Raw genomic sequence first — 21,016 nt, 5'->3', positions numbered from 1 at the left:
TCCTCCCCCCTCGCAGCTTCCTAGGGCTGTGTGCTCCCTTCCCCCATGGCTCCGGTGGGGGCTGTGAGCCTGTGGCCCCCCCACGTAGTCTGGTCACCCTATTGGGGAGGCTGCTGAGACCGGGGTCAGAGGGTCAAAGGGTATCAAAGGGAAGCTGCTATGATCATGGCGGTGAGGTCAAGGGTCAAAGGGCACCGAGGAGAGATCGCTGTGGCTGGGTTCCTTGGTCAAAGGGCAGGAGGGAGCTGTACCAAGCCCCCTCTCCCCGGCAGGCAGCACCAGGCGACGGACTCGGTTACCCAGCACCCACCGCGGCGGCCCCGCCCTGCCCCCTTCACCCAACAGAACTACATGCCCCAGGCGGCCTTGCGGCGCGCGCCTGCGCAGTGCGTACCGCCCGGGCCGGGGAAGATGGCGGCCGGGACGGGGCCGCGCGGAGCGTGAGGGGCAGCGGCTTGTAGCGGGTAGGAGAGTGAGTGAGCGCGGGAAAGCGGGGGCGGGGGACGGCGGTTACGAGCGGGCAGAGTGGGGAGGGGGCTCCTGTGCGGGGCCGTAGGGGCGTTGCGAGGGAGAGGGGCGCGGGGGGAGGGGGCCGACGGAGGGGGGGTTACAATGAGGGGGTTAGGGGGAGGGGGCTGGTAGGAGGGGGGTTACAAGAGGGTTGCGGGAGGGGGGCCTGGGGGGGTGCAGGGGGGCCGGCGGGCCGGGGGCTACGAGGGGTGGCCAGGGGAGGGGACGGCGGAGGGGGTTACAATGGGGGGTGCGAGGGAGGGGGCTGGCCTGGGGGGCGGAGGGGGGTTGTGAGGAGGAGGGCCGACGGGGGTTTACAATGGGGGGGGTTGCGAGGGCGGGCAGAGGCGGGGTGGCCAGGCGGGGAGGGACTGGCTAGGGACTTGGCAAAGGGGGTCTGCTGGCCGTGATGTGATCCCTGGGGTGGTGCTGATGGGGGCTGGGTTGGGGGGAGCAGGGGGCAGATAGGTATCCCATGGGGGCAGTGGGGCAGGCTGAAGTTCCTGTGGGGTGACAGGGCATCCAGGCCTGGGTAGTGCCAGGGAGGGCTGGGGGTATCTGGGTGGGAGGGTGCTAGACTGGGGCAGTGGGGTGGCCTGGGCTTTTATGGGGGGGGGGCAGGGATTGTGTGGGGCAGGGTGCTAATGAGTCTCCTTCTTAGCAGCCGGACCAGAGAGCCCCAGGACCTCCTGGGCTGGGGAGACAGAGCTGCTCTCTCACCCGTCCAGCCCAGGGCACAGACACCTTGGCAGGGGCGTCGTCCCGCTCTCAGCTGGGAACGGTTCACGCACCGGGTGCCCACGTCGCCATGGCCAGCCGCGCAGGGGAGGGCAGCAATGCCCGCATGAGCATCGCCTCCCAGTTCTTCACCCAGGAGGAGGGCAGCGGCACAGACAGCATGACGACCTCGGAGAGGGTGCGTGGTGCGGGGAACAGGCAGCGAAGGCTGAACGTTCAAGTGGCCCGGGACTCAGGCCCTCGTCCCTTTTAGCCAGTTAGCCCTAGACCAGGGACAAGAGAGGTGGCTCTGATCTGGCTCCAGGTCTTGCACACTAGCTGCCCAGGGGTTGGGGGAATGGGATACAGGGCCTTTCCCCTCTAGGGGTCACCATTCCCAGGTTAGGGGGAGCGGCTGACTCCTGGGTGTTGGGACTGGGATAAGGGCCTTTCCCTGTAGGGGCTGCTGGCTCTATTCCAGCCCCAGGGCAGGGGGAGTGGAACAGGTTACAGTCTGTTCACCTCTCTTGCCAATTACAGTCGAGTTTCAAAGCGTATCGTGAATGTTGGGGCCACGTGACATGCCCCTCAGTGATCCTTCTGGACAGTGTGCTCACTGGGTCTGTCAGGTTCTTGCGAGGCAGCGTAGTCCGGGGCCAGGGCACCAGTCTGGGACTTGGCAGAGCTGGCGTCTATCCCGGCTCTGCAGCTGCCCCACTGAGTGACCTTTGGCACATCTCTTCCTCTCCCTGGGCCTGTCTTGTCTGCATGGCTCTTATCCCAGGGTCGCTAACGCAGGATCGGGATGTGTTACTTTTCCTGGTATATTGCACTGGTGCAACCCTGGAGTGGACTCAGCTACTCTGGCATCAAAGTGCCTTATTCTAGAATTCCTCTTCCCCTCACCAATATAAGCACCTTTACAATGGTACAGCGGCATCCACGCCGGAGGGAAACGAGACTGGTGTGGGTAGCCTAGCACAATGAGGACCTGATCTCAGGCACTAGGCACTTACCATAATGCTAATGGGACAGGAGTCTGTCACCAGGGCAGCCATCGCCATTCATCGCGTACCCCTCTCGAGCTACCCATGTGTAGCCCCTCTGTACCGGGCAGCACTTCTAACTTGGTTGCCGTCTCTGCTTGTGGTGCTGCTTTGTGCCGCATGAGCGGTTTAACTTAGGCCTGTCCTGAACTCCCAGCCTAGCTTGGCCCTTGGGTGTTGCCTCCTTCATCAGTTTGCTCCATCTTGCGAGAGATTCCTCGGAGCCGGGCCAGTCTTGAATTCCGTTGTGCCTCCTCTCTCTGCAGGTGGTGGATCTGTTAAACCAAGCTGCCCTGATCAGCAACGACTCTAAAATCAATCTCCTCAAACAGGTGAGCGAGAACGCTGCTCCTCCCTGCAGCAATGGGATGACAGTGGGCTGGGATGCAGGGAGCTGGGAAGAGCTGTACAGGGGCACGAGGCCCCGTGCCTGCCTGTCAAAGGTGCAGCCATCAGGGCCAGGGTCAAATAGCATCAGCTTTTCTTTCATGCCCCCTAGATTCCTGCCCGGCCTTCTCCTGAGGACCCACACCTTCCCCATCTCTCTAGCCATTGGCCCCCCTCTGGCTTCCCCGGGATTCTCTGACTCTGGCTCCTTGCAGGGACAGGACCTGCTGCTGGGCTCACCTGGCTCTGTGCAGAGCTCCTTGGTGTTGCAGAAACGCTGGACAGCAGCTGATTCCATGGGGCAGGGTGCTGCTCTGGGGGGAGGCAGATAGGTGATGGCTGATGCTGCAAACCCCTCCATCTGCCTGGGTCTCACCCCCTGCTGTTCTGCTTTCCCCACAGGTCCAGGAACTAATTATAAACAAGGACCCCACGCTGCTGGATAACTTCCTGGATGTGAGTAGCCCTGGGTGCCAAGTTAGGGTGCCGGGGACTCCTCTGAAAACAGCCTTTCCTGACTCTCCTTGTGCCCATGACAAGGGCCGGTGCAGTACCGCTGGCGCTGCAGGCCGTTCACTCAGCATCCCCCCAACCCTCTGACGTCTGAGTGAGGTGGAGAACTCCTCGGATCGACACAGAGCATTAACTGCCTGCTCAGTGGGCCCATGGTGGGGGGGAGGGTTGAGGTATGAGCGGCTGCCCAAAGGCTGCTGGGTTTCCAGCTGGAGCCCCAGATGCCCCTCAAGCCTGCCATGTCCTGGGCAGTGCCAAGGCTGGCAGCTTAGACTGCTCAGTGTCAAACTCAGGCCCATGGAGTGTGAATATTCTCACCTGGGCCTAACTTAAAGCTTTCTGCAGCCACCTCCCTGCCGTGGCTCGGGGGCAGCCTAACTCTGCCCTGCCCTGGCCCCCTTTCCCATCTCGGCCAGCTCTGCTGCCTGCTGGGCAGCTGAGGCCGGCCCTAACCGCCTGCGTCTCCGGCTGCAGGAGATCATCGCCTTCCAGGCGGACAAATCCATCGAGGTGCGGAAGTTTGTCATCGGCTTCATAGAAGAGGCCTGGTAAGGACGGATTTGCTGCTGCCTCCCGGAGCCACTGGGTGTAATTCTCCTTCCCCCACAGCTTCCAAGCTCTCAGGGTGCTACAGGTCTGTACAGCACCTAGACGGGACCCCCAGCCAGCTCCTGCCCCACGCCCCACAGGCAGCAGCCGCTGGGACTCTTTCATCCCGCTCCCTACAGCGTCCCCAGCTGGGAGGGGCTGAGTCTGGGAGCTCTCTTCAGCCAGAGCAGGAGCGTCCCAGCAGCAGCCTGCAGAAGAGAAGTCAGCTACCTACGAACCGGAGGGACTGGGCTTTTGCCTGGGGGGTGGCATCCGGGGCAGGACAGGTGCTTATCTCTTGACTCCAGCTAAGATCCCCCTTGTGAGCAGAGCCTGGTAGGTTACAACAGGGGCTGTGAAGAGGCAGGACTTATCGGTTCTATTGCTAGCTGTGGGAGGGGATTGGAGTCAAATGTTTAGGGCAGGGGGGCTGGGAGCCAGGACTCCTGGGTTCTATGCCTTGATCTGCCATTGACTCCCTGTGTGACCTTGGTGAGTCTCTCCGCCTGCCTCAGTTTCCCCACCTGTACAAGGGGTGAGGTTTCCACAGAAGCCAGTTGCTCTGGTCCTGGATAAGGGTCTGGTTGCTGCAGTAGCTGCTTGCCCCACCTCCAGCCAGCACTGTCTCTCCCCCCCTGAGTTTGCTGTCTCTCCCCTGCCCCCAGCAAACGGGACATCGAGCTGCTGCTGAAGCTCATCGCCAACCTGAACATGCTGCTGAAGGACGAGAACGTCAATGTGGTGAAGAAGGCCATCCTGGCCATGACCCAGCTCTACAAGGTGGCGCTGCAGGTGAGCGCCCCTCGGCCAGCCTGCGCAGCCCCCGCCTCTCCCAGTAGGGGGCGCTGGCTGGGGGAGGAGCTCCTGGCTACTGCAGCCCTCCCTCTCCCAGCAGGGGGTGCTTCAGGGCGCTGGGTGGGGGAGGAGCTCCTGGCTACTCCAGCCCCAGCTGCTCCAGCAGGAGGTGCTGTGGGGAGAGCGCCTGGCTACTCCAGGCCCAGCCTGTCCCCACAGGGGGCGCTGTGCTCAGCAGTCTGAGCAGCCTCGTCAGTGCTCCGTGGCCAGCCTCGGCACTCACCCCTCCCTTCTCGCTCCCGGCAGTGGATGGTGAAGTCCAAGGTCATCAACGACCTGCAGGAGGCCTGCTGGGAGATGGTGTCGGCCATGGCCAGCGACATTATCCTGCTGCTGGACTCGGACAACGATGGCATCCGCACCCACGCCATCAAGTTCGTGGAGGGGCTGATCATCACACTGTCGCCCCGCATGCCCGACTCGGACGTGCCCAAGCGCCATGAGAACGACATCAGCCTCGACCGCATCCCCAAGGACCACCCCTACATCAAACACAGTGAGTGGGGGCCCAGCAGGGCTCTCGGAGCCGGGTCGGGTGACCCACTGGGGTCCCGCTGGCTGCCTTGGCACACGGCCCCCAAACAGCCCTCGCCCACCCCTAATGTGCCTTCCACTGTGCGGCCCATGGCTTGTGGCCTGTGCCATGACCCCGCCCGCTCCTGCTTTTCAGATGTGCTGTGGGAGGAGGGCAAGGCGGCCCTGGAGCAGCTGCTGAAGTTCATGGTGCACCCGGCCATCTCCAGCATCAACCTCACGGCGGCGCTGGGCTCCCTGGCCTCCATCGCCCGCCAGCGGCCCATGTTCATGGCCGAGGTGATCCAGGCCTACGAGACCCTGCACGGTAAGTGCTGCCCCTCCCTGGCCTGAGCTGCTAGGCCCAGCACTCGGCCTGGGGCTTCCCCTGGGCTTTGTGTGTGTTAATGATCGAAATCCCAATGCTTGACCTGACTCCCAGCCGCGCCCCCCACTACCTGGTCAGGAATAGAACCCAGGCGTCCTGCCCCTCCCTCGCCCTGCACCCACTCCCTACTCAGAGCCAGACCCCAGGCTTAACTCAAGCCTCCGTCCTTCAGTGGATCCCTTCTAGGGTATCCCCCCTCCTATGTACCTGACGCCCCTTCCATGTCACCCTCCCGCCAGCCAACCTGCCGCCGACGCTGGCTAAGTCCCAGGTGAGCAGCGTCCGCAAGAACCTGAAGCTGCACCTGCTGAGCGTGCTGAAGCACCCCTCGTCCTTCGAGTTCCAGGCGCAGATCACCACCCTGCTGGTGGACCTGGGCACCCAGCAGGCAGAGATCACCCGCAGCATGCCCAGCCTGAAGGAGCCGCGCAAGCGCCAGCGGGATGACAGCGACCCGGCCCTGAAGAAGATGAAGATGGGTAAGGGGGCAGGGCAGGGCGGGCCTCGATCTGCTGGGAGGCCCCATTTAGCAGCAACCGTTCCTGGGGGTGGGATGCCTTGGGAGAGCGGGTGCAGGCAGCTGAGAGCTGTCCGGGGGGCCCCCTGAGCAGTGAGTTTGTCCCAGTTCCCAGAGGGAGGTGATCAAGGGAACAGCTCAGTGACTCCAGTGCCACCCTCCCCCAGCAGGGGGCACTGTGGAGGCATGGGAGCACTGGTGTCCCAGACATCATCTCAGTTGGGCCCCTGGGTGCAGCCTGCGCAGCAAAGTCAAGGATCCAGAGGCGCGGAGCAGCCAGCTTGTCCTTAGAGGTGGAGTTTCTAAGGCAGTGAAATCCCTCCCCAGGGCTGGGTAAGGTTGGCAAGGGGCAGCGTGTGGGGCGGAAGCTGCCTCCCCTCTGTTGGGGCCATACCAGCTGTGGACCCTAAGGTGCTGGTCCCAGGGGCTGCCGGGAAGGTGTAGCTCTGTGTGCACATGGCATCTGCTCTGCGGCACCTACCAGGAGCCTGCCCTCTGCTGCCGGGCCCAGAATGGGGATGACGCCAGCCCTGGCTGTCTGGGGCTGGCACTGGCAGTGCCCTCGACTCTAACCCCAGGCTTTCCGGCACAGAGCCGCCTCTCGGGGAGGACGACGAGGATAAGGACCTGGAGCAAGTGGCCGCGCCACCACCCAAGCCATCTGCCCAGACCAGCACCCATTCGGACACGGACATCACAGCCGAGTTCCTGCAGCCCCTGCTGACACCAGACAACGTGGCCAATCTGGTGGGTGAGGTTGGGCCCTGGCTTGGTGCTAGCCACTGAAATGCACAGCCTTCCAGACATGCTGCCTGGGGACGGGTGTGTTGGGCTGCAGCTGCCAGGCCTTGAGCAGTGGCTCCTGTTCTGGCTCACAAGCCAAAGAGTGTCAGGCCTGCGGGACGGGAGACCTGTGGGGAAATCCAGGTGGTTCGGGGCACGGGACAGCTCAGCAGGGGGCGCTCTCCCCTCACAGTCAGTGCTGACCTCAATGCCATGGTGCATGGGGTCTCTGTGCTGCGGGAGTATGAAAGGGGGCTCAGCTTGGGGCAGTCTCACCTTGCAATCAGTGCTGACCCCAGTGTGCTGCTGGGGAGGCGCTGGGCTGCGGTGCAGTTGGGCAGGGGCTCAGCAGGGGGCGCTGTGCTGCAGAGAGCTGGGGCGGAGGCTCAGGAGGGGTGCTGGGCCGCGGGGAGCGGGCTTGGGGCTCAGCGGGGGGCACTGGGCTGTGGGGAGCTGGGGCGCTGCAGGCGGGGGGTGCTCAGCAGGGGCGCACTGGGCTGCAGGGAGCAGGATGGGGGCGCTGGGCCATGGAGAGCTGGGGGGGGGGCTTAGCAGGGGGCGCTGGGCTGTGGAGCAGGGCGGGGGCTCAGCAGGGGGCACACTCTGTTGGCCTGGTGGGAAGCTGGGGGGCCTCGCTGCTGGAAATGGCTCTTGGCCTCAGCAAGCTGGGGAGGTGGGGGGTAGGCCTAGAGCGCAGGGCCTGGGGACCGTAGGAGCAGCGCCTTCTGCAAGACGCCCCCCAACGGGCTGCGTCACAGCCATGTCCTGCCTCTCCTGCCCCAGGTGCTGATCAGCATGGTGTACCTGCCCGACACCATGCCCGCCTCCTTCCAAGCCACCTACACCCCTGTGGAGTCGGCTGGTACAGACGCCCAGATCAAGCATCTCGCCCGCCTGATGGCCACCCAGATGACGGCCGCAGGGCTTGGGCCAGGTACGTCTGCTGGAGGGAGTGGGGGGCTCCCTTGTAGCACAGGTAGAGCTCGGGGGGGAAGGGGAGCTAACGACGGGGAGACCTCAGACTCGTGCCATATCCTCTGCTTATCGGCTCCCTGCCTCCTCAGCCTTCAGGAGCCCTCCCCGTCCACAAGATTCCTCACTGCCAGCTGGGGGGTGGGCGTGCAGGTCCGGAGTGAGGGGTGCAGGCAAAGCTGGGGGGAGCCCAGGGCTGGGCTAGCAGGGAGCTGCGGGTCAGGAGTGAGGGGCACTGGATGAGCTGGGGCGGGGCTAGGCTAGCAGGGGGCTGTGGATTGGGATTGAGGGGTGTCAGCTAAGCTGGGGGTAACTGCAGCTCTTGTTTCCCGCCTCCACTCTCCTTCCCCTGGGGCTGGTGCCCGGGGGCCAAATGGCTCTGCCTGGCCTCGCGAGGGCACCGTGAGTAAGACGACTCCTTGGCACAGGCTCCTCTCCCCGTCCCCCAGGCGTGGAGCACACCAAACTGCTGAAGGAGGAGCCGAAGGAGGAGAAGCTGGCGAAGCCCGAGAGCGTGCTCATCAAACGGCGCCTGTCCTCGCTGTCCCAGGGGCAGGCCATCTCCGTGCTGGGGGCACAGGGCTGCGTCACTATCCTCCTGGAGCAAGAGGCCCCCCAAGCCAAGCGGCGGCCGGAGCCCATCATCCCGGCCACTCAGCCCAGGTGAGGCCTTTCGGGGGAGGGCACTCAGGGTCTGTGCTGAGCCCGGGGTTTATAGGCTCCCGGGAGGTACCCCAAGAGGTCGCGCCCTTTCCAGGGCTGTCTGGCGGCGCTGCAGATACTAACAAGCACTGATCCCCGATGGGGTGAAACCTCTCCAAGCAGGAGTCTGCCTGTCAGACTGGCTAGGCAGAGCTCCCAGCGGGCGGCAGGGGGTGCTGCGGAAGAGTCAGCTCCGAGTCCCTGCACCAGAGCATCGTAGAATCCTAGGCCCAGGAGGGACCTCGAGAGGGCAACTAGGACCATGTAATAACTTGCCCACCCCTGCCAGCTGTTCATCCAGTCTGCTCTTAAAAACCTGCAGGGACTGAGATTCCAACCCTCCCTGGGCTTAGCTACCCGGACAGGAACCTGTTCCTAATGTCTGACCTAAACCGCCCTGGCTGCAATTTAAGCCCATTGCTTCTTGTCCTGTCCTCAGAGGTTAACGAGAACAATTTTCACCCTCCTCCTTGTAACCACCTGTTATCTCCCTGAAACTGTTGTCATGTCCCCGCTCAGTCTTCTCTTCTCCAGACTTAACAAACCCAATTCATCCAGTCGTCCCTCATAGCTCATGTTTTCTAGCCCTTTCATCGGGTTTGTTGCTCTTCTCTGGACTCTCCAATTTGTCCACATCTTTCCTGAAATGTGGTGCCCAGAACTGGACGCAATCCTCCAGCTGAGGCTTAATCAGCGTGGAGCAGAGCGGCAGAATGACTTCTTGTGTCTGGCTTACAACACTCCTGCTAATACAGCCCAGAAGGACGTTTGATTTTTTTTGCAACAGCTTTACTCTATTGACTCATATTTAGCTTGTGATCCACTGTGACCCCCAGATCCCTTTCCGCAGGCTCCTACCTAGGCAGCCATTTCCCGTTTTGTACGTGTGCAACTGACTGTTCCTTCCCAAGTGGAGCACTTTGCATTTGCCCTTATTGAATTTCACCCTATTTCCTTCAGATCATTTCTCCAGTTTGTTCAGATCATTTTGAATTTTAATCCTGTCCTCCAAAACGCTTGCAACCCCTCCCAGCTTGGTATCATCCGCAAACTTTATAAGTGTACTCTCTATGCCATTATCTAAATCACTGATGAAGATATGGAACAGAACCGATCCCTGCGGGACGCCACTCCATGAGCCCTTCCACCAATACCACTCGGAGGGCTTTAGGTCAGAGAAAAGGTGCGGAGGTTATGGCACTTTGTCCTGGCGGGAGCCATGCAGGCTCCGATGGGGTCCATCCCGGGGTCTCTCTGTGTCCTCATTGCTTACACACCTCTCTGCCCCCTCCAGTCTGTTGTCCTCCAGCTGCCAAGCCCTGTTGAGTTCCTGGTCCTGCCTGAGCCCCCTGCTACCATTAATGCTCAGGCGCTGATTTCTCCCAATGCCCCATGACGTGTGTTGAGTCGAGCCAGCTCTTGATGGCATGTTCCCATTGCCCAGATGCCTGGGGCCTTCCCGCTGTGCTTGGTGGGTAGCGCTGCCAAGCCGAACAGGTAATCTGAGACGTGAGTGGTTTGTGAGAGCGTTACAAACTGTGCCCCCCTCCGGCACTGAGCCACGCTCTAACTCCCCGCTCTAGGCTGGCAGGCGCCTGTGGGCGCAAGAAGGTTTTCCGCCTGAGCGACGCGATCAAGCCACTGACGGACGTGCAGATGGAGAAGCTGAAGCTGGGAGCTGTGAAGCGGATCCTGTGCTCAGAAAGAGCTGTCGCCTGCAGCGGGGCGGCCCAGGTAGGCACCAGCTCGGCCGCAGCACAGCAGGGCCTGGGTCCTGTCCATGCCTGACCCTCCCCTTCTCTTCTCTCCAGGCCCGTGTCAAGATCCTCTCATCCCTGGTGACCCAGTTTGACGTGCCCCTGAAAAGCGAGGTCTTGGCCTTCATCCTGGACGACATCCGCAACCGGCTGGACCTGGCCTTTGCCTGGCTGTACCAGGAGTACAACGCCTACCTGAGCAAGTACCCGTCCGGCTCCCTAGAGAGCTACGACGAGTGCCTCATCGGCCTGCTTTCCGGCCTGCAGGAGAAGCCAGACCAGAAGGATGGGTGAGTGGCCTCGCTGTGGGGGCGGAGCTTCAGGGGGGAGGAGTTGAGAGGCGGAGCCTTCCCAGCCTGAGTCATTGGTCTGGACCCAGACTAGCCTGGGTCCGGGACATGCTCCCTGCCATCTCCTGCCGTGAACTTAGCCTGTGCCATGAGCTGTGACCCTGCTGGGATGTCAGTGCTGTGAGCTTCCTCCCAGCAGTGCCTAACTCGGGCTCCAGGGCTGCGAGCTTCCTCCCAGCAGTGTCCTGCCTGCAGCAGCTAGGGCTCCATCAGCGTGACCAGCGCAGCGTAACTAACGCTTCTGCTGGGACCAGCTCCCTGCCGTGTCATGGGACTGCCAGCCTGGCCCTCCCTGCCATGCTAGGAAGGGTTTCCAGGGGGCAGGTGTCCCCATCACAAAGCAATGAGCATCCTCAGTCCATCCCAGCATGGGGGTGAAAGGGCTCTGGTGCCAGCACCCTCAGCTGGAGACATCTGCCTGCACTTCCTGTCCTAAACATCCTGGATAATGTCACGGGGCAGGGGTTCTCTCCCTTTTCCGGCCCTGGCCCACCCCAGAGGTGGCTGCATCTCCGGGGCAGGCGAAGGGCCCCTTTTCTAAGGGAACCTGAGGGCTGCAGCCTGGTGGTGATGGTCTGTGTGTGCGCCTCCTGCAGGATCTTCACCAGGATGGTGCTGGAAGCCCCACTCATCACAGAGAGTGCCCTGGAGGTGATCCGCAAGTACTGCGAGGATGAGGTGGGTTTGAGGAGCAGGATGGGGAGAGCAGCTATTAAAGAGGCATCGTCCTTGCCTAAGAAGATCCTAACCGACCCCACTGATCCCTCTTGCAGGGGGGCAGGGCGGGGCTGGCATCTCCCTGTCACATGGTGTGTGCACCCAGTATCTGCGGGCAGGCTCCTGTGATTCCCACCCTACCACCCGCATCCCTCACCTGCCACTTGCCTGTCCGCATTAGATCGAGCTCCTCCGGCTGAATGCATGGAGCTGATTCCCAAGCCTGTGAAGGGGGGTGGGGGGTGCCAAGCTGAGCCCCTGGGGGACCATCTGCTCACTGAGGTGGTCTATCGCAGAGCCGCACCTACCTGGGGATGTCCACCCTCCGGGACCTGATCTTCAAGCGCCCGTCCAGGCAGTTCCAGTATCTGCACGTGCTGCTGGACCTCAGCTCCCACGAGAAGGACAAGGTGCGTCAGGCAACCGGGAGCCAGTGTCTTGTGGTATTGTCCAGCCCCTCTGTGCTTTCATTCAGCCTGGCTCATCCCCCGAGGTACTGCCTCAGGCTAGCCCCCCGCTGTCCTGGCTGCGAAGTCTCAGGAATCCTGCCGATGAGACCCGTAACTCAGCTCCTCACTGCTCCCCCAGCGTCCTGAGCGAGACGGAGAGTTCCCAGTGGCGTCCTAGCCAGATCCCAGTCCTCTATCCCCCAGCACTGGTGCGCTCGTGGGGCATTGCTGTGCAGCTGTCTTCAGCTGCCCCCTGCCCCAGAGGTGGCTGCCCCTCAGTGCTGGGTGAGCGCTCCCCTCTCACGCCGCATCTGCCCCGCAGGTCCGCCAGCAGGCGATCCTCTTCATCAAGCGCATGTACGAGAAGGATCAGCTGCGGGAGTACGTGGAGAAGTTTGCGCTGAACTACCTACAGCTCCTGGTGCACCCCAACCCCCCGTCTGTGCTCTTCGGCGCCGACAAGGACACAGGTAACAAGGCGGGGCCATGCATGGGGTGGGGACGACCAGTGAACCTGGGCTGCTGTCCTGGGGGGACACTTCTCAGTGTCACTAGCTGGTGGGTCAGATCTCCCCTACTGCGCTGGGCTGCGGCACCAGCAATGTGGGGGTCCTCCAGCCTGGTACTGGTGGCTGCTCCCCACTCGGTCATTAGAGGAAGGAGGCCTGTGCTCGTAGCCACGGGGAATTCCAGGGCATCTCAGGCCCATGGCTGGGTTCTGCCCACGAGCCAGCATTGCTGTGGTTAGCGCTTCAACCCCGCTGTGCTGGTAGCCATCCGCTGCTTCCATTGCCAAGGATCCAAGAGCCTCTCCTTAGAGTTAATGGGGCCAGCCACTGGCCCCTTTCTGCAATCTGAGCCCGTCCCTCAGTTCCCTGCTGGGCTGTCGCCAGAGGTCGGGGCAGCCGCTGCTCTTTCCCCTGGTTCTCCAGCTGCGGTTGTTCGCTGGGAGCCCCCCGACCGATCTCCCTCCCTTGTCGTGCAGAGGTGGCTGCTCCCTGGACCGAGGAGACCGTCAAGCAGTGTCTGTACCTCTACCTGGCCCTGCTGCCGCAGAACCACAAGCTGATCCACGAGCTGGCGTCGGTCTACACGGAGGCCATCGCTGACATCAAGCGCACTGTGCTGAGGGTCATTGAGCAGCCGGTAAGCACGCTGGGAAAGGCTCTGCGGGGACCCCCTGCAGCGGTCCAGGGCTGTCTGTGTGGGTGGGACAGCGAACTGTGGCCACTGCAAGGCCGACCCCAAAGCAAAGGGGCGTCGGGGCCTGTTGACTTGGAACTGTCTGAGCCCAGGACTGGAGACTGAATTCCAAGCTAGTCTCTTGGGACAGGGACCATCTTCACACTGTTTGTACAGCTCCTAGCACCGTGGGAGGCTGCTCTGTGACCAGAATGCCTAGATGCTCCCATAATACATCTAATAGCAAAGCAAAAGTACAGTGCCTAGCACAGTGGGTTCCTGGCTGTGACTGTGGTTCCTAGGCGCTACCATAATACACCTAATAATGATTCAGACAGGTGGGTCACGCTTTCTATTAAAGTTCAGGTTCGAAATAAAAGGGTTAATGGATGATTGACAGCTGGCTTAAAGCTGGGTCGATCAACTGTTCTGAAGTCCAGAAACCCCCAGCTGGAAGGGGCCCCCATGCGCTGTGGCCTGGCCAGGCCAAGCCAACCTAGCCCCAGCCCTGACAGGGGTTTTTCCAGCCTGATTTTAAAATCCTGCAATGATGGGGATCCCTCGGCCTCACTGGGAAGCCTGTTCCGGAGCCGAACTCCCTGAGAGCTGGAAAGTTTTTGTCCTAATATCTCACCTCAGTCTCCCTCGCTGCAGATTAAGCCCACTGCTGCTTGTTTTCCATGTCCACTGAAGGGAGGATGATTGATCCCTGTCCTCTGTCTACCAGCCCTTAATGAATTTGACAACTGTTCTCCGCTCCCTGCTCAGGCTTCTTTTCTCAAGGCTAAATGTGCCCAGTTTTTTTTTTTTTAACCTTTCCTCCTAGGCCAGGTTTTTGAAACCTTGGATCATTTCTCTTGCTCTTCTCTGGACTCTCTCTCCAGTTTGTCCACATCTTTCCTGAAATGTGGCACCCAGAACTGGACCCTGTTCTCCAGCTGGGGCCTTCCCTGGGGCCAAGTACAGCAGTGCAGTTATACCCCATTTCTTTCCTGCTACACTTCCGTTAATACACCCAGAACAATGTTCGCCTTTTTTACGGCTGCATCAGATTCTTGGCTCAAATTCAATGTGCGATCCACCCTAACGCCCAGCTCCTTTTCAGCAGTACGACCCCCTGATTATTCCCCATTTTGTAGCTGTGAGTTTGATTTTTTCCGTCCTAAGTGCAGTACTTTGCACACACCTTGATGGAATTTCTTTTTGCTGAATTCTAACCCTCCCCTCCAGAGTGCTTGCACCCCTCCCAGCTTGGGGTCAGCTGCAGGTTTTATAATCTCACACTCTACCCCGTTCTCTGGGTCAGCAATGAAAATACTGAAGCGGACCCAAGACCGACTCCTGTGGGACCCCGATAGATACTTCCTCTCAGTTGGGCATCGAACCGTTGCGCTTTGTGCCCCCACCTTATCGTAATTCCATGTAGAGCGCATTTCCTTAGTTTGCTTCTGAGACTGTCAGGCAGAACTGTGCAACCTGACTAAAATCAAGCTGCATCCTGTCTGCTTTCCCCTACCTCTGAGATCAGTACCCCTGTTGGAGAAGGAAATGAGGTTGGTTTGGGATGATTTGTTCTTGACAAATCCATGCTGGCCATTCCGTATAACCCTGTTATCCCCCAGACCACTCCTGACCATGGCTCAGAGCCATCTCTGGTGAGCAGCCAGCCTGGGGTCTGTGATCTGCTTACAGCCTCTGTCCATCCCCCTTTGCCTTTTCTGAACAGAACCTAAAGCAGGAGCATCCCATGCAGACTCCAGCCTCTGGCGGAGAAGGTACAAACAAAGAGCATTACCTGGCCGTGCTGCACGGATCGGGTTAGCCAGCTGCTGGGCCACCTTGCAGCAGGGTGGGGAGGGTCCCAGGGGCGTGGGGATTTGGGGTACTCGGCTGCGTTCCACTGGCTGGGTTCGCTTGGGGATTGGCTGGGGGGTGGAGTCACAGCCATGTTGCATGTGCTGACTTGGCACAGTTGGTTCCTTCCCCCCGCGATCTGTGGTGATTATCCTCTGAGACTGCCTTTTCTATCTCTCCCCTTCCTTGGCCAGATCCGCGGGATGGGGATGAACTCCCCGGAGCTGCTGCTGCTGGTGGAGAACTGCCCCAAAGGGGCCGAGACCCTGGTGACCCGATGTCTGCACAGCCTGACAGATAAAGGTATCAGTGCCCTGCCCTGCACTACCACTGTTATACCCCGGCAGGCACCACCGTCCAGATGGGTGGGCATTCGGAGGGCTAGACCAGGGCTGCTGGCTTTTCTCCCTGGCTGGCTGCCCTGCCCCGTGCCTCAGTTTCCCCTCAAATGGGACTGTTGCTTCCCAAGCTTTCTTCACAGCCGGGCTCTCCCGCCTGCTCTCTAGCCCTTCCCCCAGCGCTGACCTCCCCTTGCTCTTGCAGTGCCCCCGTCTCCTGAGCTGGTGAAGCGAGTTCGTGATCTCTACCACAAGCGGCTCCCAGACGTCCGGTTCCTCATCCCCGTCCTCAACGGCCTGGAGAAGGTAGGACCCGTGAGGCCTGGTGGGCGCTGCTGAGCCAGACAGGGCTCCTGGCGTCTTGCCTGGCCCAGCTGCTGCCACAGCCAGAGTAGAGGAGTGGCTGGACAGTCACTGCCTGGGGGAGACTGTTCTTATGGGAAACAGTAGGCTCTAGTGGTTAGAGCAGGGGAGTTTGGGAGCTGGGAGCCAAGACTGCTGGGTTCTAACCCTGGCGGGAGTTGGGGTCTAATGGACAGAGCAGGGACGGGGGCTGGGAGCCAGGACTTTTGGGTTCCATTTGGAATGGGGTCTAAGTGGTGAGAGCGGGGTAAGGGGCTGGGAGCAAAGACTGCTGGGTTCCATTCTCGGGGAGGTGGGGAGTGGCATCTAGTGGATAGAGTGCAGGGGGGGCGAGGGCTGGGAGCCAGGACTCCTGGGTTCCGTTCCTGGGTTTGTCACTGGCTGAGTGTGACCCCAAGTCCATCCTGTCCCCTTGCCGTGCCTCGGTCTCCCCTGTGTTAAATAGGCCAGAGGGTCATGTGGCATAACCGATAGCTGCCAAGCTCTCCCTTTCTCTTCTCCCTGCTCCAGAAAGAGGTGATCCAGGCTCTGCCCAAGCTCATCAAGCTGAACCCTATCGTGGTGAAGGAGGTGTTCAACCGCCTCTTGGGGACTCAGCATGGTAGGTGCCGAGCCGAGGGGCCATGATTTCTCTGTTCTGCAGGGCCAGCTGCCAATGTGATGCTGGGAGATGGACTGGCACCGACGAACCCTGGGGGGCGGGGGGCAATGGTGCCATGACACTGAGTGGGAGGACAGTTGGGGGTCAGTCCTGCCACGTCCATTCCAGGTGGTGGTAGGAGCTTCACGGCCCAGCCAGGGAGAAGCCTGAGCCTGGGAAGTTTCAGGAGCCCCAGCTCGTGTGTCTCTTGTGGGGAGCCTGGGGGAGAAACCGATCTGGGCAGCAGGGCCCTATGCCACCCAGCACAAGCCTCCCACTAGGGCACAGTGGGTCTGCACAGACAGTCCGGCCTCCCAGCTCAGCCTCCCTCTCTTTGCCCTATGCAGGGGAAGGGAATTCGGCCGTGTCCCCCCTGAACCCTGGGGAGCTGCTCATCGCCTTGCACAACATCGACTCCGCCAAGTGCGACATGAAATCCATCATCAAAGGTAAGAGGGTGCTGGAACCCTGGGTGGAGTCGGACAGCGGGGATGGCTGCATCTGCTGAGCCAATCCTTTGGCTGCCTGCGCCTCTGCCCTGATTTCACTGTCTTGCCTCTTCCTCCTTCCCCTTGACTGGCAGCAGGCTGGCCCACGGGTGGGAGCCGGGACTGCCGGCTTCTCGTCTCACGCCCACTGGCGACCTGCTCCCTTCTCTGCCTCTCCGTGTGTCTCAGCGACACCCCCAAATGCCCGGCGGCCTCGACTGAGGTCATCTCTTCCTCCCACAGCCACCAACCTGTGTTTCGGGGAGAGGAACGTCTACACGTCGGAGGTGCTGGCCGTGGTGATGCAGCAGCTGATGGAACAGAGCCCCCTGCCCATACTGCTCATGAGGACCGTCATCCAGTCGCTGACCATGTACCCACGCCTGGGCGGCTTTGTCATGAACGTCCTGTCCCGCCTCATCATGAAGCAGGTGGGAACCTGGCCCTGCGGCGCCTCCTGCAGCCTGGCCAGGCAGCCTAGCGCTGGGACCCCAGCCCAAGCTAAGCTGGGTTGGGTTAGCCCCCGGAAATCCCAGGGCTTCTAAGGAGTTTATGGAGGGGATGGTATGATGGGATAGCCTAATTTTGGCAATTAATTGATCTTTGAGTATTAACAGTAAATATGCCCAATGGCCTGTGATGGGACACTAGATCGGGTGGGATCTGAGTTACTACAGAGAATTCTTTCCTGGGTGCCTGGCTGGTGAGTCTTGCCCACATGCTCAGGGTTTAACTGATTGCCATATGTGGGGTTGGGAAGGAATTTTCCTCTGGGGCAGATTGGCAGAGGCCCTGGGGGGTTTTCGCCTTCTTCTGCAGCGTGGGGCACAGGTCACTTGCTGGAGGATTCTCTGCCCCTTGAAGTCTTTAAACCACAAGTTGAGGACCTCAGTAGCTCAGACATAGGTCAGGGGTTTGTTACAAGAGGGGTGGGTGAGATTTTGTGGCCTGCATTGAGCAGAAGACCGGACTAGAAGATCGTAATGGTCCCTTCTGATCTTAAAGTCTGAGTCTATGAGTGAGGAGGGATGATCCACTAGAAGCAGCTCGTCTTGCTGAAGCCCTGTTAAGCCAGTGCCCTGGGACTAGGGGGCTCTGGAACTGGCATTGTCATCTTCCAGCTGAGCCATCACCCCAAGATCCCGTCGCTGGCTTCTGTTGTGTCCACTGTCCTGGCCCGTTCCTCCTCCTCCTTTCTTCGGCCTCCCTCAGCCCCACTCCTTGCCCTTAGTCTGCACTTACTTGTCCTAAACTGCCACGCGCTGGTGGCATCTAGCTGTTGACCAGCTGGTGAGTTCCTCCCCAGAGGTGGCCGCATCCTAGGGCCAAGGAAGGCGATTTCTCCGAAGTAGCTGAGGGAGAGGCAACTCTTCGCCTGTCCCCCAGACAGCCCAGGTCTCTCCATTTCTCAGCCCTGTTCCCCCTCGGGCTAGGGCTCCGGAGGTGCATGTGACAACACCAGGCCTCTGCCCTGCTCCAGGTGCGCCTTGCCCCCTCGCTGCTCCACCAGCCGGCCTGGCTCTCAGCACTGCCTCTGGGTGGGCATCTCCCCAGCTCTGAAAAGGCTGCGATGGGGATACAGGTGGCTGGCTGCTTCCCAGCAGAGGAACGCCTGGCTCATGCCCCAGCAAAGCCCTGGCCAGAGCCAGGGTGACCCGCTGACATGTGGAGGGCTGGCTGAATTGGCTGCCCTTTGGGCCCATATGTGGGTGTGCGGGGGAGGGCACAGTGGAAAGGCCCCTCTCTTAACTCCCCCCTTAGTCTTCCCAGGTGTGGAAGTACCCCAAAGTGTGGGAGGGCTTCATCAAATGCTGCCAGCGCACCAAGCCCCAGTCCTTCCAGGTCATCCTGCAGCTCCCTCCGCAGCAGCTCAGCGCCGTCTTCGAGAAGTGCCCCGAGCTGCGCGAGCCCCTGCTGGCCCACGTCCGCTCCTTCACCCCGCACCAGGTACTGGCCTGCCCCCTGGAGGGCAGAGGGGGGTCGTGCAGGAGACTGGGGGCTGAGTGTAATCCTGGGGGGTGGGGGAGGGCACACAAGTGATGGGGGGGGGTATGCAGCTGCCCTCCCCTTTAATAATTATGGACAGACTGCAGGCCCCAGCATGCAGTGCTTCCCTTCAGTCTAACCAAGGTGGGGGTGGAGAGAATGGAGCTTTCTTTAGGGTTTGTTCTCACCCAGTTCCCTCAGGGCTCCAGCACCCCCCCATCGCCCTCCTGCCCACCCCACCTGCACTGGGGCAGGTGGGGAGTCAGGCTGTGAGTCCCCAGCCCTCAGCAGGAGGAGGGTGGCCCTAGTCCCAGCATCTCTTGGAGCCTGGTTCAAGTTTGCCTTATAGTGTGCTGGGCTCTGTCCCTGTTTGGCTGTGTCCCTCCCAAGCAGTGGGGCTCCCATCTCTCCCCTACAGGGGACAGCTCCCCAGGCCCCCAGGGGCGGCTGTCAGCCTGTGCTCAGCCTTAAACTCACCTGCTGCGACTAGGGACTGCTCCCCAGGACAGTTCTTCCCCCATCCCAGGGTAGGTCCTCACGGGCTGGCCTCTCGCTCCAGTTGGGAGCTGGCTGTTCCTAGGGCAGGGGAGAGGCTGGAGCCCAGGCAGCGGGCACTGGGTGCGCGGACCCGTGCTCCCACATGCTTTGCTCACCCAGCCCCTCTTTCCCCTCCCCACCCTTCACAGCAAGCGCATGTCCCCAACTCCACCATGGCCATCCTGGAAGCCAACAGCAAGCAGGAGGTGGAGGTGAAAGACTCCCAGCCGCTGGAGGAGGTGAGCAGAGACGCCTGGGCTGGGAGGCTGGGAACTGGGCCGGGGAGAGAGTCAGTCAGTGCCTGAAGGTGCAGAACAGAGCTGTGCGCTCAGAGAGGTGCTGTGGGAGGACTCTCAGACCAGCCCTGTGGTTAATGCTCTGCTGCAGAGGCCCAGGGTCTGTGGGCCGGGCCTCGTCTATTCCCCCCGCAGGCTGGCAGGGAGCGGGGTCCCCAGCCCAGCCTCGCTGAGGGGAGTCCTTTGCTACCCCAACTTGAAGGGAGGGGAGGGGTCCCTTCCCTGGCTGATGGTGCTTTGTCCCCGGGCAGGAGGAGCTGGAACCAGTGCCCCTCCTCCCACGCATGTCTCAGGACATGATCGCTCTGCGGCTGGCCCAGGAGAAGGCTCTCAAACGCCAGCTGGAGGAGGAGCAGAAACTGAAGCAGCCTGCCAGCCAGCCGCGCCCTGCCCACGCCCTGGCACCGCTGCCCCCCGAAGAGCCCATGGACTTCCGGGCGGAGGGGCCCGAGGTAGAAACACCCACCATCTTCATCAGCATGCAGGAGGAAGAAGAGGGTTCAGGCGGAGATGGGTCCCTGTTGGACTCCAGCGTGGAGGGGCCCCTACCTGCAAAGGTACGTTCTGGGGGTAGGCGGAGGCTTGGCAGAGCTCGTGCATGGAGTCAGGGCTGCACCCAGCCAGGGTCCCATTAACCCCCCGCTGGCCTCAAAGCTTCCTACTTCTTGGCCCCCAGCGTCCCCTAGCACAGAGGGGGATACAGGGAGTGCTGCTGGGTACCGGGGGCCCTCCCCAAACACTGCAGCATCAGGGGCCCTGCCCCATGGTGGTCAATGTGGCTCCCCCACTGAACCCCTGTGGAGCCACTGGTCTCATTGGTCAAAGGATGGAGCCAAGGGCCTGCCCAGTGCCTTTGACCCCTCTCCTTCCTGCCTGAGGGTGGGAAACCGAGGCTGATGTAGAGATCTTGGAGGGGGGGCGGGGATTGCCCCAGGATGAGTGAGGGACAGTTGAAGAGATCCCAGGTGGGGATGACATCATCCCCTTGTGGGGGTCGGGGTGGCAGTTAAAGCTAGAAGCCAGCTCAACAATGGGTCCCTTGGTCTGTCCGGCTGTGGGGCTGGGGTGTCTCCATTCATGAGGCATCTTGTCTATCCCCTTTCCCTGCCCCACACCAGGAAGCGAAGAGCAAGGAGGCGGGAGCCAGCAGCGCCGCCGACGGGGAAGCAGAGAGCAAGCCCGAGAGCCTCACACCGGATGAGCCGGTGCCCAGCGGGCCCCAGCCTGTCAGCCAGCCGGAGGAGCTGCCAGAGCCTGGCAAGGAGCAGGAGCAGAAAGCAGAGAGCTGATGGGGCAGTGCCGCCCCGTGGAGGGCAAAGATACTCTGGGGGGAAGGTGGGGAGGAGCAGAAACTGCACAGCTAAGGGCCTGGCTCTGGGCTAAATAAAGAGTCGCTGTTCCTGGGTCTTCTGCCTCTTTGTCTGCATGGGGCACATCCCTCCCACCGCCGGCTTCATCTCCCTGACCGTCCGGAGCAGCCTCCTCCAGGGGAGAAAGGGAGCTGGGGGTGGGTAGGTGAGGGATGGGGGAGGGGGAGTGGGTGGGGCTGGTGGAGGGATGGGGGAGGG

The 21,016-nt window shown here is 61.3% G+C and overlaps 2 protein-coding genes across 4 annotated transcripts in view; both read left to right on the top strand.

Moving 5' to 3' along the window:
* Nucleotides 1-383: 383 nt before the first annotated feature.
* Nucleotides 384-20,852, top strand: SYMPK (symplekin scaffold protein). 3 transcript variants are annotated; one of them, XM_032797969.2, is made up of 27 exons: nt 384-472; nt 1,175-1,426; nt 2,540-2,605; nt 3,063-3,116; nt 3,648-3,721; nt 4,427-4,553; nt 4,863-5,112; nt 5,287-5,457; nt 5,757-5,996; nt 6,627-6,781; nt 7,601-7,751; nt 8,239-8,452; nt 10,075-10,225; nt 10,303-10,538; nt 11,195-11,276; nt 11,612-11,725; nt 12,087-12,234; nt 12,750-12,910; nt 14,995-15,103; nt 15,344-15,444; nt 16,012-16,102; nt 16,489-16,590; nt 16,873-17,060; nt 18,400-18,576; nt 19,302-19,391; nt 19,700-20,005; nt 20,567-20,852. In XM_032797969.2, the coding sequence occupies exons 2-27, from the start codon at nt 1,319-1,321 to the stop codon at nt 20,735-20,737; spliced, it is 3,837 nt and encodes a 1,278-aa protein (XP_032653860.1). In that variant the 5' UTR covers nt 384-472; nt 1,175-1,318; the 3' UTR covers nt 20,738-20,852. The 3 variants fall into 3 exon arrangements, with proteins under 3 accessions (XP_032653860.1, XP_074926769.1, XP_032653859.1); XM_075070668.1 differs by having other exon boundaries at nt 8,218-8,452; XM_032797968.2 differs by lacking the exon at nt 384-472 and having other exon boundaries at nt 1,172-1,426; nt 8,218-8,452.
* A 21-nt stretch (nt 20,853-20,873) lies between these two features.
* Nucleotides 20,874-21,016, top strand: part of DMWD (DM1 locus, WD repeat containing) — an 11,665-nt gene continuing 11,522 nt past the window's right edge. Inside the window, exon 1 of the mRNA XM_032797957.1 lies at nt 20,874-20,915. Coding sequence (XP_032653848.1) covers nt 20,874-20,915 — 42 coding nt within the window. The remainder of the gene's footprint in view (nt 20,916-21,016) is intronic.

Source organism: Chelonoidis abingdonii, chromosome 11, assembly GCF_003597395.2.
Source record: "Chelonoidis abingdonii isolate Lonesome George chromosome 11, CheloAbing_2.0, whole genome shotgun sequence".
Classification (NCBI taxonomy): domain Eukaryota; kingdom Metazoa; phylum Chordata; order Testudines; family Testudinidae; genus Chelonoidis; species Chelonoidis abingdonii.
This window is presented reverse-complemented; position numbering and strand designations above follow the sequence as displayed.